The sequence below is a fragment of the Pongo pygmaeus genome, chromosome 3 (assembly GCF_028885625.2).
Source record: "Pongo pygmaeus isolate AG05252 chromosome 3, NHGRI_mPonPyg2-v2.0_pri, whole genome shotgun sequence".
NCBI lineage: Eukaryota > Metazoa > Chordata > Mammalia > Primates > Hominidae > Pongo > Pongo pygmaeus.
Genome location: NC_072376.2, coordinates 82635633 through 82651007, shown reverse-complemented (window position 1 = coordinate 82651007; position 15375 = coordinate 82635633). Strand labels below are relative to the sequence as shown.

The window sequence follows — 15375 nt, the reverse complement described above, 5'->3', positions numbered from 1 at the left end:
CAAACAGTTGGGAGCCCAACCGGAACAAAGCAGGTGGAAGAAGGATACTCAACTCGCCTTTGCTTCATCTCTTTCTTCTGCCCTGGGAAGTCTTCTTCTCCTCCTGCAGACTCTAGAGTCTTTGGCTCTTGGACCCTGGGACTTGCACCAGTGGCATCCTGAGTGCTTTCAGGCCTTCAGTCTCAGACTGGGGGTTGCAATGATGGCTTTCCCCAGCTGAAGCCTTCGAACTTGGACTAAGCCACATTACTGCCTCCTCTGGTCCTCCAGCTTGCAGACAGCCTGTCCTGGGACTTCACCTTTGTGATTGTTGAGCCAATTTTTCTCTAATAAATTCCCTTTCATATACATATTCTATTGATTCTGGTCCTCTAGAGAACCCTAATATAGACACATATGTATATATGTATATTTATATAGCATTTATACTATATATAGTATAATATATAGTTTTATTAAAAAATAAGCAAATAGACATACACTTGTTTATTTTGTCCACTCTCATATACAAAATGTAATATACTTTATATATTATTCTGCATCTTGGTTTTTTTTTTTTTAAAAATGCCTTTATTATACATCTTGATCTCTCCATATGAGAACACAGGCTTTCCTGATTCATTTTCATAGCTTGTATCACATTTTGTCATGTAGAATTACCATGTTTTATTCAACCAGATCCCTATATCTGGACACATAGATTTTTCTTATGCTTTTGCCATTATTAAATGCCACAATGGATAAGTTTATATTTATATGTATATATATATCTTTTTGTACTTGTGCAGGTGTATCTGTAGGATAGATTTCTAGAAATGGTATTGCTGAGTAATAGAGTAAATATAGCTGAGATCTTAAAAGATATTATCAGATTTTGCTCTTTAGGTTCCATTTTTAATTTCCACAAGTGAAGTATAAGAGGGCCTGTTTCCCCTAGCCTCACCCACAAAAGGTGTCTTTTTTTGAATTTATACCCATATATTAGATGAGAAATAGTATCTTGGTGTAGTTTTATTGTTCATTTCTATTACTGTAAATTAAGTTTAACAGCTTTTCATATACTTGGGACTGTATTATTATTATCATTTTTTTCTGTGAGTAGTCTGCTCACATCATTGTCATTTTTTACACTGATCTGTTTTTCTTCTCCATTCATAGGACCTTTTTGTGTTTTATTGAGAAATTAACCTTTTGTCTGTGATACAAACAAAAAAGTGCTTTTTTCCTAGTTTGTTATTTGCTGTTTATTTTTCTAACATTTTTATCCACATAAAAGATATAGAATTTTGTGCAAAGTAATCAGTTTCTTTCTTTGGCTTTAGGCTGTAGGTTTATATTTAGAAAGGACTTCCTTATTTTAGGGATATAAAATAATTCATCCATGTTTCTTCCTAGTACTTAAGTTTGGAAAATTTATAATTTTGATCAATTTGGTGTATATCTTTCCCCAAAAGGCTCTCAATTTTTTTCCAAGAAAATTTATTAAAATGCCCCATATTACCTCTGATTTAATTATGATATTAGGGTTCTTTAGAGGGACAGAACTAATAGGATAGATGTATATGTGAAGGGGAGGTTATTAAGGAGTATTGACTCACACGATCAAAAGGTGAAGTCCCACAATAGGCCATATGCAAGCTGAGGAGCAAGGAAGTCACCTGAAGTCCCAAAACCTAAAAAATAGGGTAGCTGACAGTGTAGCCTTTAGTCTGTGGCTGAAGGCCTGAGAGCCACTGACAAACCACTGACGTAAGTCCAAGAGCTTAAAAGCTGAAGAACTGGGAGTCTGATGTTCGAGGGCAGGAAGCATCCAGCATGGGAGACAGATGAAGGCTGGAAAACTCAGCAAGTTGACACTCAATATTAACCACCACAAGTATGTGCTGAAATTCTGTATACATCTGGGTCTATTTATGAACTTTTTATGGGTTCCATCCTGTTACTTTTTGGTAGTTGTTGTAACACATGGGAATATTTTAATTTTACTTTAACAGTCACATATTAATATCTTTATGTGATACCCTGAGTTTCCTCTTCCTTAAGGCAGTTTTATTGGTTTCCTACTATGAGAAATAAAATTAACCTGTAGCATCTTCTTCCTTTTACTGTCTTTTTCTCCACCATCCAGTGTTAGTCCACAGTGTCATATTTCTTAACATTTATTTTGTTTGCTTACATATACTTAAGTTTTTACTACTTGATTTGTCAGCTTTAAGTGGTATCTTGTCTCTCAGCTTTTATCAATAAGGCAGTCAGTGAATTTATTCTACTTTCTATTATTTTTCCCCGTTCTCTTTGGAAACTAAGCGGTTTACTGGGGAGTAATGCATATGAAAATAGGGGGATGAGGGAGAAGTGGGCAGGGAAAGCTTTCACATTATGATGTAGATCAGATACTCGTGAGAGGAAAGAGAGGAAGAAAGCAAGATTAGGAGGGAAAGCCTCAGTCCATGATGTAGATATGATAAAGCCTTGGCCCAAAGGGAAGATCTGAAGCAAAGATTGCCTGTTGCAGGAGTTCTATTTTGGGCAGAAATGGCCAGATTCCAGTACTCCTGCAGTGATCAGTCATGGGCTGGTCTATACAGAGCTACCAAAATAAGCCTAGATGGACAGAGTAAAGTGAGGGAGATGGGGTCTTTAATTGTCAGACCGAGAAGCGTAGGGCAAACACATAGTTTGGATTGGAAACATATATTAAGAAGTAAGATTAAGTTAATTTAAGTAAATTAATCATTTTGAAAAATAAAGAAAATTAATGTTTAGAGATAGAGTGCCCTACCCAAGTCACTAGGCTGATTAGTGGCAGAGTTGACAAAAATGTAAATTTTCATTTGGGTCTCTTTTCACCAGTCTCAGAGTCTAAGAAAGGCAAGAAACTTCCAGATACACACAATGAATATAAATTGCCATTTGAAATCTTTATTAGTTAGCAAAAAAATCTAACATAATCATCAGAGCTTTAAGTAGTAGTGACATAAGATAAAAATGCCTCCATATCCCAAATTAACATCTCCGTATACCAAGTAGCTAATTTTTATTCTTTTACAACTAAAGTCAGGGTTTTTATTTTCAGAGACAATTCTGCAAACTTGACATTAAAGCAGTAGTTTGGCATGGTTTAAAATACATTCAAATGTATACTAAATGTTTTAGAAAATATTCCATTGTTGAATACATTTCACATGGAATTTATGTGAATTAATTGAATTGATAGTGAAATATTATGAGTACCACGTGAACATACACAAACGTATTCTTGTTGTTCACAGAGGCTAGAATCAGGTACATCAGATCAAAATTAACTTAGACACAACACAATAAATGTCAACCTTGCAGTTTAAACAATTATATACACTAAGAGAAATAGTGCCAGTCTTGGTTCGTGCTTGGCTGCCAGACTTTATTGTCATTCACTTCTAATCCTCACTTCAAATCAACTTTCCCCTTTCTTGGCTCATATTTGTGAAATGAAATTTTATTTAAAATTAAAGATAATTATCTAAAGGCTTTTGTCATTAATCAATACAATGACAGGTCTATCAATATATTTAGATAGATAAATGTTTCTATCTACAGATATTTAGATGTCTTTGTTCATCTGGAGGGTTTCAGTTTTACCCCTTTATATTTATAGGATTAGATGGTTCCGGTGGGATTTTGATGGTGGTACAAGGTAGTGATTTTGTAGTTTCCAACATTTAGGGAAAAGTAAATGGTTGATGGCCCATACAATATTCTCTCTTTATCTAAGGACTTTCTCTGCCCTCAGTAGGCTATCTCTGTAGGATCCAAAGAGTTATTTTGAACCTCAGACCTGCATCTGGCTTGTGGGATAGAGGCATTTTGTCTTGTTAATAGGTCTTGTGGTGGTGAATAATTAGATTGAAAGATTAATGATAGTGCTTTAAATCTGAGTAATATAATTTCATGTTGGGATTGGTGCTAAAAGTAAAGATGGTAGTTCTGCACTCATAAATCACATCTTATAAATGACAGAACACTTTACAACATATAATATACTATTGCTCCACCATGTCTTCAATAATTCTGTTTAGTAGATTCTTCATATATAAAAGAAATCGAGAAATTTTATTTTGGCCAGGAGCTGAAGTTGGTTGTTTAGTAGTAGTAGTTTGAGTAGTGACTGAAGTAGTCGTTTGGTGTGTGGGTGCAGCTGAAGTTTCAGAAGTGTCAGGTGCAAGACCAGTTGGGGAAGAATTAGGTGTGGCAATTGGGGCAGCTGTGGTCTCTGGTGGAGCTGAGGAAGATGGTGGAGCTGGTGTAGTTGCAGAAGGTATGGGTGGGGCAGCTGTGGTCTCTGGTGGAGCTGAGGAAGATGGTGGAGCTGGTGTAGTTGCAGAAGGTATGGGTGGGGCAGCTGTGGTCTCTGGTGGAGCTGAGGAAGATGGTGGAGCTGGTGTAGTTGCAGAAGGTATGGGTGGGGCAGCTGTGGTCTCTGGTGGAGCTGAGGAAGATGGTGGAGCTGGTGTAGTTGCAGAAGGTGTGGGTGGGGCAGCTGTGGTCTCTGGTGGAGCTGAGGAAGATGGTGGAGCTGGTGTAGTTGCAGAAGGTGTGGGTGGGGCAGCTGTGGTCTCTGGTGGAGCTGAGGAAGATGGTGGGGCTGGTGTAGTTGCAGAAGGTGTGGGTGGGGCAGCTGTGGTCTCTGGTGGAGCTGAGGAAGATGGTGGAGCTGGTGTAGTTGCAGAAGGTGTGGGTGGGGCAGCTGTGGTGTCTTGAGGTGGGGAATTCACTGGTGTTAATGTAGCTAGAGAAGAGCTTGTGTGAACATTTTCTCTTGAAGATGTGGAGGTGGCATTCTGAGGAAGAAAAGTCACATTTGGAAGGGTAGTAATTTTGGTGGAAGCCGATGGGGAAGTCACAGATGGAATTTGGGTTGTAGCCACTAAGGTAGCGTTGACCACACCGCCATCTTTTTCTGGATGTTTAGGTGGCCGGTGAGGATTTGGGAATTTGTTGGGGTTATTAGGTGAAGGTGGAAGCTTAGGCCTACAGCGTTTGTGTAGACATTTATAGGACTTTGTAATGAACGGCTTCTGGTGAGGTAGCAGTCCAGGATAATGTGGTAATTCAAAGTGAGATTTGGGTGATTGGTGATGATGCCTTCTGTGATGTAGTTCATGATCCCTTTCTCGACCTTCACTGAACTGCAGAAAAGAAAGAAAATGTAAGAAATGAAAAAAGTATCCATTTATCAATCAGGTGATCACTGCTGACCGTGAGATGAGCGGTATTTGTGGAATGCTGGGATTAGAAACCAGAGTACGTTATTGAGTCAAGTGATTATCTTCCTAATTTCACCAAGTTTCAAGAAAGAATTGCTACTAGAGAGTTTTCTTTCATCAAATATCTACTCTCTAGATAGCTGGGATGAATATATTCCTGTGGGTTCTAGCTTGAATGCTTAGCTGGATACGAACTTTTGTGCTTACAGTTCCCCTCTTCTTCCTCTGGTGGAAAACGGTCAAGTTACTGCCTGAGGTCCCAGCACAAAAGCTTCCTGTTTGCTCAGCCTGTTCACAAAACTTTAGTCAAAGACATTCAGCTGAGATCCAGGAGCCCTTTCTGGATTACACTCCTCATATCTACCATGATAAAAACACGAAATAGCCAAACAACAACAAAGCCCCAACAAACAAAATATCCCACCCCAGCTTCATGTTCTCCGTATTTCAGGAAACAGTTTTTAGCCTTTATAAATTGGAGAAACAACTTTGGTCATTACCTTTTAACTTTATTGTTTAAAAAATTAGAACTACAGAATTCATGGTTCAGGGGGTTCATGAATCATCTGATTTTTAGAGAAAATTTGCATGTTTATGCATTTTGTCTGGATAGAGCACCAATGGTTTTCATGATTTCTGAAAGGTGTTTACATCCGAAAAGAACACTGATCTAGTCCGACTGTACATCTGATACTTGATCTTTTATCAATACACCTGCTGAAAGGCTTTCTAGTCTATGCATCTAACCTCTTCTGATTAGGAACTCACTACTGTAATTCCTAAGGCAGCCTGGTAGAGAGTTCTTGACACTGAATGTAGGTTTGTTTTTTGGGATTTTCATTCTTAACTGAGTAGAATTTTCTTCATGAAGATTTCCATCCTTTGGTCCTAATTTTGTTTTGACAGATTTACAGAAGATCCAGAAGTCCTTCAAAATTTGAAAATAACTTCTATGCCATGTGGGTCATCATTTTGCAAGATGAATATTTTTATTTCCTTTAGCCATTGCTGACATTATTTGAGTTAGAGTACCATCACTGTTTCAGTTTCTTATCTGTAAACATACTTCATGCCTTTTATATCCCTCTTCCCTGTATTCCATCTCATACTACCTTTTTTAGTGATAAGTTATATTAAATTGGAGAAAAGAAATAACAGGATAAATGAGAACATCCCAAACAAGGATAGGTTACGTTTTCTTCCTAATGATGTTCACAGAAGTCGTTTTTAGATGACCAAATGGGTAAATCATTCCAGTCACAAGTTATAAAGCTTTCTTTGGACACAAAGTTTAGTGCAGATGAAGTGACAACTTCTGAGAGACTAGCTTAGTTGTTTAACTAAGATAACTTCCTCAGAGACTAATATATCCAGCCTCAAAAATAGTTTCTAGATACTGGGCTTTCAGAGGTGAATGAAACGGACCATTGTGAGGCTCATGTGATTAAGAGAATGAACCACATAACTATTTCAAAGCAAAGAGGTCGTAGAATTAGATTTTGGATCTGGAATTTAATTTAATCCAAATCATTTCATAGATGAATAAACTGAGATCCAGGCATATTAAGTGACTTGCCCAAAGTCATTCAATTATTTAATGCCAGACACAGGACAGACTAAAACCTCCACTGCTGGTGTGTTGCAGTGTGTTTCAAACATGTTCCTCTAAGATCTGGACATTCTCCCCAACATTCATCAATACAAGAAAGTATTATTTGTTTAGAAAATTAAATTATCCAGGAAATTTTAATTCACAACTGGGAACAACCATTAGCTAACATAATGGCTCTTGATACTCACATAACTTTGGTATTTTTCCATAGATCTCTCTTAAAAGGGCATAGGTTTTCAGAATCGGTAACACTGACTCCAGGAATCTCTGAGGAGATCCTATCCATTACAGGGGTAGTTGTTTTCTCATATAAAATAGAACAGGTCATATTGTTCAAACGGATCTTTCCCTGGAGATTGAATATGCAATCTACATAATTAAGGACCTGCTCTGACTGAAGCAGCATTGAGGGCCTCACATTCCATGATCTCGGTCTTTCCCTTTCCAGATGGTCTCTGAGGATGTTGCAAAGAATGTCCAGATCTTATAGGAACATGTATGAAACAGGCTGCAACAGACCAGCAGTGGAGGTTTGGCTCTGTCCTGTGTCTGCCACTGAATATCTGAGTGACTTTGGTCAAGTCACTTAATGTGTCTGGATGTCAGTTTATTCATTTATAAAATGATTTGGATTAAATTAAACTCCAGATCCAAAGTCTAATTCTATTTGCTTTGAAACAGTTATGTGGTTCATTCCCTTAATCACATGAGCCTCAAGAAGGCTCCTCTTTCATTCACCTCTGTAAGCCCAATACCTAAAACTATGCCTGGCATATGGCAGGTACTCATTAGCTATTAATTGAATGAGTAAATGCATAGAAATGATAACAATAACTAATTTCTTATTGAATAAAGTATTAACATTTAAAAGTGTTTATTCATATGTAAAATAGTTTCAGCTATTTTACTTTAGGTGACCAAAATAATACCTACCATATTTTTATATGAAGGCAAATTAATTAAAATCCTATTAATTTTAATGTTAGCTTGGCCTGGAACGTGTATCAAATGACCAGTTTGTTTGATTTACTTAATATATTGATTAGTTATTATGATTGGCAGTTACAGGTGGTTATAACAGAACTTGTCGACCAGAGTTGGATTTAGAGAAGTCTGAGAGAGGAAGGAGTTGAAAATGCATGCCTTTAAAGTTTTGAGTTTAGGTGACTGAAGTATGGAGGTCCTTATAATAAATATAGATATGCCAGGGAGGGTGTATTAAAGATAGTAACCCTGACTGCCTGTTCACATTCATTATTTATTTTTATTAAAAAAGTCTTTATATAACACTTACTTTATGTTAGGCCTTATTCTGAGTGGTTTACAAATAAAAATTTATTTAATTTCTTAGTAATATCATAAGGTGGGTACGGTTATTATCTTCATTATATGGATGGGAAAACTAAGTCTCAGATTAAGTAACTTTTAGGAGAATGTTTCTCCATTTGAAAACTGTACTTTTGAGAGGAGAGAAGAGGGAGAAGACATGAGGAGCAAGGATAGAGTAGGCTGGAGTCAAGGGAAGGAGAAGGAGAGACACATGGCACTTGCAGCAAAAAGGAGGATATGAGAAAGCAGAAGACTCCTAAAATAACTAGAGGAATGCCAAATTCTCTGAGGAAGGAAGAGGAGGAGAAAATTAGTCAGAAAGGAAGAGAACTAGAAGAGAGCAAGGCCAAGATTACATTTTTTACTTTTGTATTTTGAGACAGAGTCTCACTCTGTCACCCAGTTGGAGTGCAGTGGCGTGATCTCAGCTCACTGCAACCTCCGTCTCCTGGGTTCAAGGGATTCTCCTGCCTCAGCCTCCCTAGAAGCTGGAATTACAGGTGTGTACTCCATGCCTGGCTAATTTTTGTATTCTTAGTAGAGATGGGGGTTTCACCATGTTGGCCAGGCTGGTCTTGAACTCCTGACTCAGGTGATCTTCCCGCCGCGGCCTTTGAAAGTGCTGGAATTACAGGTGTGAGCCATGGCACCCAACCCAAGATTACATTTAATTGAAATTAGAAAGCACAATTCATTTCTTCATTTGCTACCAGCTTATTTTTATGACCATTTGAAAATCTGTGATCCTTTTTTAAAGAGAATGAAAGCATTATGTTAAATAATGCTACAGTTGACAGAGCTCTTCATCTGACTCCAGAATACATCCCTTCAAGTCTTTCTTTGGGATATCTGGAAGAGAGAAGCCAGACTATCTGCTCCCTGAAATCACTCCACAAAAGCAGGTTGTTGTTAGAGCTCCAGGACTGACCATTTTTGGTTGGGGGTTGATGCTACTGTCCGGTACATTCCTTTCTTTTCTTTTCTTTTTATTTTTTTTGAGACGGAGTCTCGCTCTGTCGCCCAGGCTGAAGTGCAGTGGCACGATCTTGGCTCACTGCAACCTCCGCCTCCCAAGTTCAAGCGATTCTCCTGCTTCAGCCTCCCGAGTAGCTGGAATTACAGGTGTGTGCCACCATGCCCAGCTAATTTTTGTAATTTTAGTAGAGATGAGGTTTCACCATGTTGGCCAGGCTGGTCTCGAACTCCTGACCTCACATTCCTGTATTTTCTAAGGATCAGGTCAAGGTATTTCTGTGCTACCTTCTTATATTCAAGTTCTTTGGAAACTCTTTCTCTCACCAGGCACTTTTTGAGATTTGGGCAGCTTGAAGAGTTTTATTTATTCTAAGCACTTGGAAGAAAGGATTCTTTAGGTGTCTGGATTTGAGGGAGTTATAATGAAGGGCCACCTCAAAAGAACAACCCAGATTCATCATTTCACGATAACATGATTTGTGTTGACTGGAAAGTTATTTCTTTCAATATAGAGGTGTTGGTAGCCAGGGATTCCTTATTAAAATTTTACTTATTAAAAAGTTAACATCACTGTGCATATTCAGAACTTAAAGCCTTATCAACTAGTATGTAAATTGAGATTACAATAATCTTATCATAATTTTTATATCTACACTATATTTTATAATTTATAAATTCTCATTTACCCTTCAGCAGCCCTGTGAAGCATATAGTGTTATTATTATTTTACACATAGGGAAAATAGGGGCCCTATAAATAGATTCTAAATTGCTCAAGATTCATCTGGATGGTAAACATTAGAGATGAGTTTAAGCCCACATCTTCTGAGCCCAGCTTGAACACTCTTCTACAGTCACAGAAATCAGCATTAGGGTCCGGGAAAAAGCCTGATTGTTTTTTGGGGGATATTATATGGTAAGTGAGAAATATGGGAATATCCAAGAGTAAATTCCATCCACTTCATCAGTTCTTCTGCCCTCTCTCTCTCTACTCTACTGGCATAATATTCTGAGGCTATCCATCCTCATTCAATAAAAAAGTACATTCCACTTCTTGATTCTTATTTGAAATTTTGTCAAAATAAAATTCAATAAATACTTACAGGTACATAGCATTAGAGAAAAATATGGTTATTATTACAGCATGTATCACCTTGTAATCACATTATATCATTATTAATTTTAATTTTCCTTTGCCAGTACACCCTAAATTTCTTAAAGATAGAAGGTCCACTTTGTAGTCTTCTCTTGGTTTTGGAAGCCATCCTTTCCTGTCCCCTCTTGTGGGTCCTCCATTTTCTCTATCCATATCCAAACTTCCTACATTTTCACCTTAGGTGATCTTGTAAAGTTTCATGGCTTCAAGTATGTTTTAAATATAGACTTTACTCCTAGATTTCTTTCTGAACTCCAGACAACATATATCCACTGTTTTCTTGATATCTTGATGTAGAAGTCTAATAGCCATTTCAAATGTAACATGCCCCAAACTAGAACATTTTTGTTCATTTCTTTCTTTTTTTTTCTTTTGAGACAGAATCTTGCTCTGTCACCCAGGCTGTAGTGCAGTGATGTAATCTCGGCTCACTGCAAACTCTGCCTCCCAGGTTCGAGCAATTCTCCTGCCTCAGCCTCCTAAGTAGCTGGGATTACAGGTGCCTGCCACCACACCCAGCTAATTTTTGTATTTTTAGTAGAGATGGGGTTTCACCATGTTGGCCAGGCTGGTCTTGAACTCCTGACCTCGGGTGATCCACCTGCCTTGGCCTCCGAAAGTGCTGGGACTACAGGCATGAGCCACCGCGCCCGGCCTGTTCATTTCTTTCTTTTACCACATATACAGTCCAGCAGAAGATATAGTAGACTCAATCACTAAAATATATCCTAAACCCACTCTTATCTTTTAATTGCTGAAATTTAGTGCAAGTCATCATCATCTTTTATCTGGACCACTGCCATAGTTTCCTGACTAGTCTCCTTATCTCAGCTTTTGTTACCTGCTACCTGTCTTCTCCTGAGAATCCTGTCAGGTAACTCCCCTGGGAGTGCTTTGATCATGCTGAGACTTCTCGACAGATTTGAATCCATATTCCACACCAAGACCTAAAGGCCTTACAAATCTGGGTTTTCATCTGTGTCAGTCACTCACTATAAAGTTTGTGCTCTATAGATATTGGATAAATGAAACAAATTATTTCCTTATGCTCGCTCTATCTACCTACCTACCTACCTACCTACCTACCTACCTACCTACCTGTCTAGTCTACCTACCTATCTATCTAGTCTGTCTACCTATCTGTATATATTTTTAAGACAGGGTCTCATTTTGTCGCCCAGGCTGTGGCATAGTGGTGTGATTATGGCTTGCTGCAGCCTTGACCTCCCAGGCTTAAGATCCCACCTCAGCCTCTGAGTAGTTGGGATTACAGGCATGCACCACAACACCTGGCTAATTAAATTTTTTTTTGTTGTTGTTATTGTGGAGATACTGTCTCATTATGTTACTCAGGCTAGTCTTGAACTTCTCTGAGCTCAAGTGATCCTCCCTCCTAGGCTTCCCATAGTGCTGGGATTAGAGGTGTGAGCCAGTGCACCGGCCAATTATCCATATTTATATGTTTCCTGGAAATAAAAGATGTCAAGCTTCTGGGAAATCGGGGTTGCCTATTATGCTTTAAAAGTCTCAGGTAGGTACACTAAGTGTTTGTTATTGATAGTTAAGGAAAAAACTTATTTGGGTGAATACTTACCGAGAAGCAAGCACTCAGTGCACAGATGCACACAAACAGCGGCAGAGTTTTCATTCTTTCTGATGTCTCCTGGGAAAAGCAGAAATGTGGCTTAATATTAGTTATGATATTATGGGAGAGGAATGCGTTTTGGTAAATGACTTATTTTTATTAGAAAGTACAGGCAAAAAGAGACCAATGGTTTCTGAAAATTATGTATACATTTTCATTCCATAGGGGTGATGCAAAATTGCTTCAGGCCTGAAATGCATTCTTTTAGAGAGGAAGCAATGGAGGAGGCTCAAGAATTATTCTAACTAGTTTGCAACATGAGCATTTTCTATTGATATTAAAGATTGGCTAGGAAAGGCAGGATCTTAGGGAGTTTAGCAATAAGAAAAGGAAATAATTTTCTTCTTATTTCTTTTCTAATTCAGGAAGCTTCCCTCTCTGGGGAACCATCATATAAATGACCTGATACTGCACAGTTTTGCAAAGATTCCTGATGTTAGAGGAAAATGCTCTTTGTCTCTGTGCTATAAGGCTGTCACTTGGAACAAAGAACCAGCTCAAATGGACTCTTCCTCCAATTTCATTCTACTGAAGATTTTGCCATTTGATAATCCTTTTTCTTGCACTTTTTTTTTTTTTTGAGACAGGGTCTCGCTCTGTTGTCCAGGCTGGAGTGAAGTGGCACGCGCATGGCTCACTGCAGCCTGCACCCCCAAGGCTCAAGCGATCCTCTCACTTTGGCCACCCTAGTAGCTGGGACTACAGTCATGCACCATGCACCACCACTCCTGGCTATTGTTATCATTATTATTATTTTTTTATTTTTTGTAGATACATGATTTCAGTGTGTTGCCCAGGCTGGTCTTGAACTCCTGGGCTCAAGCAATCCACCCTCATCGGCCTCCCAAAATTCTGGGATTACAGGTGTGAGCCACCGTGTCTGGCCAATACCCTTTTTCTAAGTCCCGAAATGGCAGGAATTATGCTTTATTCATTGTTATGTCATCATGTCTAGTACATAGTGCAGACTTAATATGTATATTTTTTTGAATAACTACTTGCAAAAGAGAATTGTATTTTGGCTATAGGTTGTAGAAGGGAAGAGTGAGAGAAGAATGTGGTCTTTTATTTTTCTCATTTTGGTTATATATGTAATGTGTACATGCCAGCTTATCAGCTTTAGAAAACAAAGGTTAAATCATATAGACAGATTACATATTAGGGCAGGTAATTAGTGTGCATGTCAATGTGGTGGGTTGTGAGATTAGACACACTTTACAATACAATCCCGTGGTTTATAAAATGGGTGTTAGAGTCAGTCAGAGACTTGGTTTAAGCTCTGCCCACTTACTGTGTGACTCTGCCACTCACTGCATGACTTTGAGTGAGTTGCAATCTTACATCATAAGAATGTCCTGAGGATTGACTGGAATAATATATATATTACAAATCGTACTGAGAATAATGTCTTATCCATAATAAAGTCTCAGCGGTATTATTATAGTACTAGCACACTAAGAAGAAAACAATCTGACCCAATTGAAAAAAGAAATGGCTACTTACTATTCTTCAGGTTCCTAATATATTGTCAGATTTTTTTTTTTTTAATTTTCAAGACCAAAAAACATTCCTACCAATCATATTGTGTTCTAATAACATATGAATTGAGTGTTACCACACAGTTTGGCCGTTCATAAGAAGAGAGGAGAATAACTGTATTAGAACAACTATTGCCATTACTTAATATATGTATATTACTTGAAAGCTGTTTAGTTTCTATCAGAATCTATCTAAAGTATCCACGTACCTGGTGCAGTGTAAGTCTTTCTTCTTAGGGTGTTCAATCCAGTTGCTTGCTTTTAGTCAATCCTTTGAGGATGGTAACTAGAAGCAAAAGAAGAGAAAGCACAAGAGAATTTTCAGGTTTTATAATGCTCCAGTAGAGCTTTTTGGAAATAGGAAATCTATTAGATTTAAGATAAGGTCACTTGTGTCAAGGAATTTACTTTTAAAGAAAAGAATAGTTGTGGTTTGCTGAGGTTGACAGTAGTTCTTTGTGCATCAATTTCTTCCTGATGAGCACAGTGACGATCAGAGGTTCTCAATGAGTAACTTACGTGCTTGATGAGTAGTGGAACAGTGATTGATAGCACTTATGGAGAAACGAACAACCATGGCCCAGGTCCTCCCAACAGGAACAGATCATCCACTCTTTCCTGTTGGGCTCTCAAAGTAAGCAGAGTGATTGCCTTCTGACAGTTAATGTGATGGAACACCATATTTCCTTGTTAATAAGACAAGTTAATAAAGGACAGAGGATTTAAAAAAAAGTACTGTGGTGCCAAGTACTGGTGCAGGGCAGTATTTAAAGCCAAAAAATAAACACTGAATTTTTAAATACAAGCAATTAAAAACAATTTTTGACTTTTTGTCTTGAAAAATATTCAAACAAATAGAAAAGTGAGGAGGGTAGTAGGACTATATACTCATTCCCTGGTTTTCATAATTGTTAACATTTTGCTATATATCTTAGTTGTTTTGCTGGAGTATCTTAAGGTAAACTACAGAAATTGTAACAGCTACTCTCTATTTCAGCATTTCTCTCTAAAAAGCCTTTCTTTTATAACAAAACACCGTCAACCTATAACAATATTAATAATTCAAACATATAATCTAAAATTGAGTTCATACTCAAATTTTGGCAAAAATATTTTTAGTCATTTTGTTCCTACCAGGACACAACTAAGGGCCATGTGTTGCAGTGACTTGTTATGTCTCTAGTTTCTTTTATCCCAGAAAATTTTCTCCCTTTCCCACCATGGTAGTGATATTTTGATATCTAGACTAGTCATTTTATAAATATTTATTTTTAAAAAGAAACTTAATAACTTAAAAAAGAACTTAAGAATCATTTTAATAGAGATTTTCAAAATTACATATTTCTAATATGTAAAATCATTAATCTGGAATACAGTTTTGAAGGTGTGATTCCACTTCTAGCTAGTCAGTTTGTTCTTTTGCACATATAGTCTCTGAGGGCTTATATTCTTTGGGTTTGATTCCTTGCTTCTCCACTTAGTAGCCATGTAATTTTTGACAAGTTAGCTAACTTCTTTGAGCCTTAGTTTTTCTATCTGCTAATTAGGTGTGACATCTACTTTACAAGGTTGTCAGACTGAAATTAGATAAGTTAAAAGTTCTGACATGGTTCTTTTGAATGGAACACCCTCAGCTATTATGCTGCCATTAGTGGAAAGTTAGGGACAGTTTTTGAATAGCAATGAGTTAGTAAATATGGGCTATAATATTAATTAGTTTTCATCTTTTTTTGCTAGCAACTAGTGATATGCATTTACAATATACTTGTTATAGTTAAAATTGGCTGTAGAATATAATTTTTATTGATCTGAAACAAGCTTTTCTAAGTACATGACTTCCGTAGAAAAATTTTCATATCACCTTGTTATTGCCCA

The 15375-nt window shown here is 37.5% G+C and overlaps 1 protein-coding gene across 1 annotated transcript in view; it reads right to left on the bottom strand.

Annotated features, from left to right (window-relative positions):
* Nucleotides 1-4022: 4022 nt before the first annotated feature.
* Nucleotides 4023-15375, bottom strand: part of MUC7 (mucin 7, secreted) — a 56773-nt gene continuing 45420 nt past the window's right edge. The window contains exons 2-4 of the mRNA XM_063663267.1: nucleotides 13710-13786; nucleotides 11912-11980; nucleotides 4023-5168 (exon numbers count right to left, since the gene is read on the bottom strand). Coding sequence (XP_063519337.1) covers nucleotides 4023-5168; nucleotides 11912-11965 — 1200 coding nt within the window. The 5' untranslated portion in view covers nucleotides 11966-11980; nucleotides 13710-13786. The remainder of the gene's footprint in view (nucleotides 5169-11911; nucleotides 11981-13709; nucleotides 13787-15375) is intronic.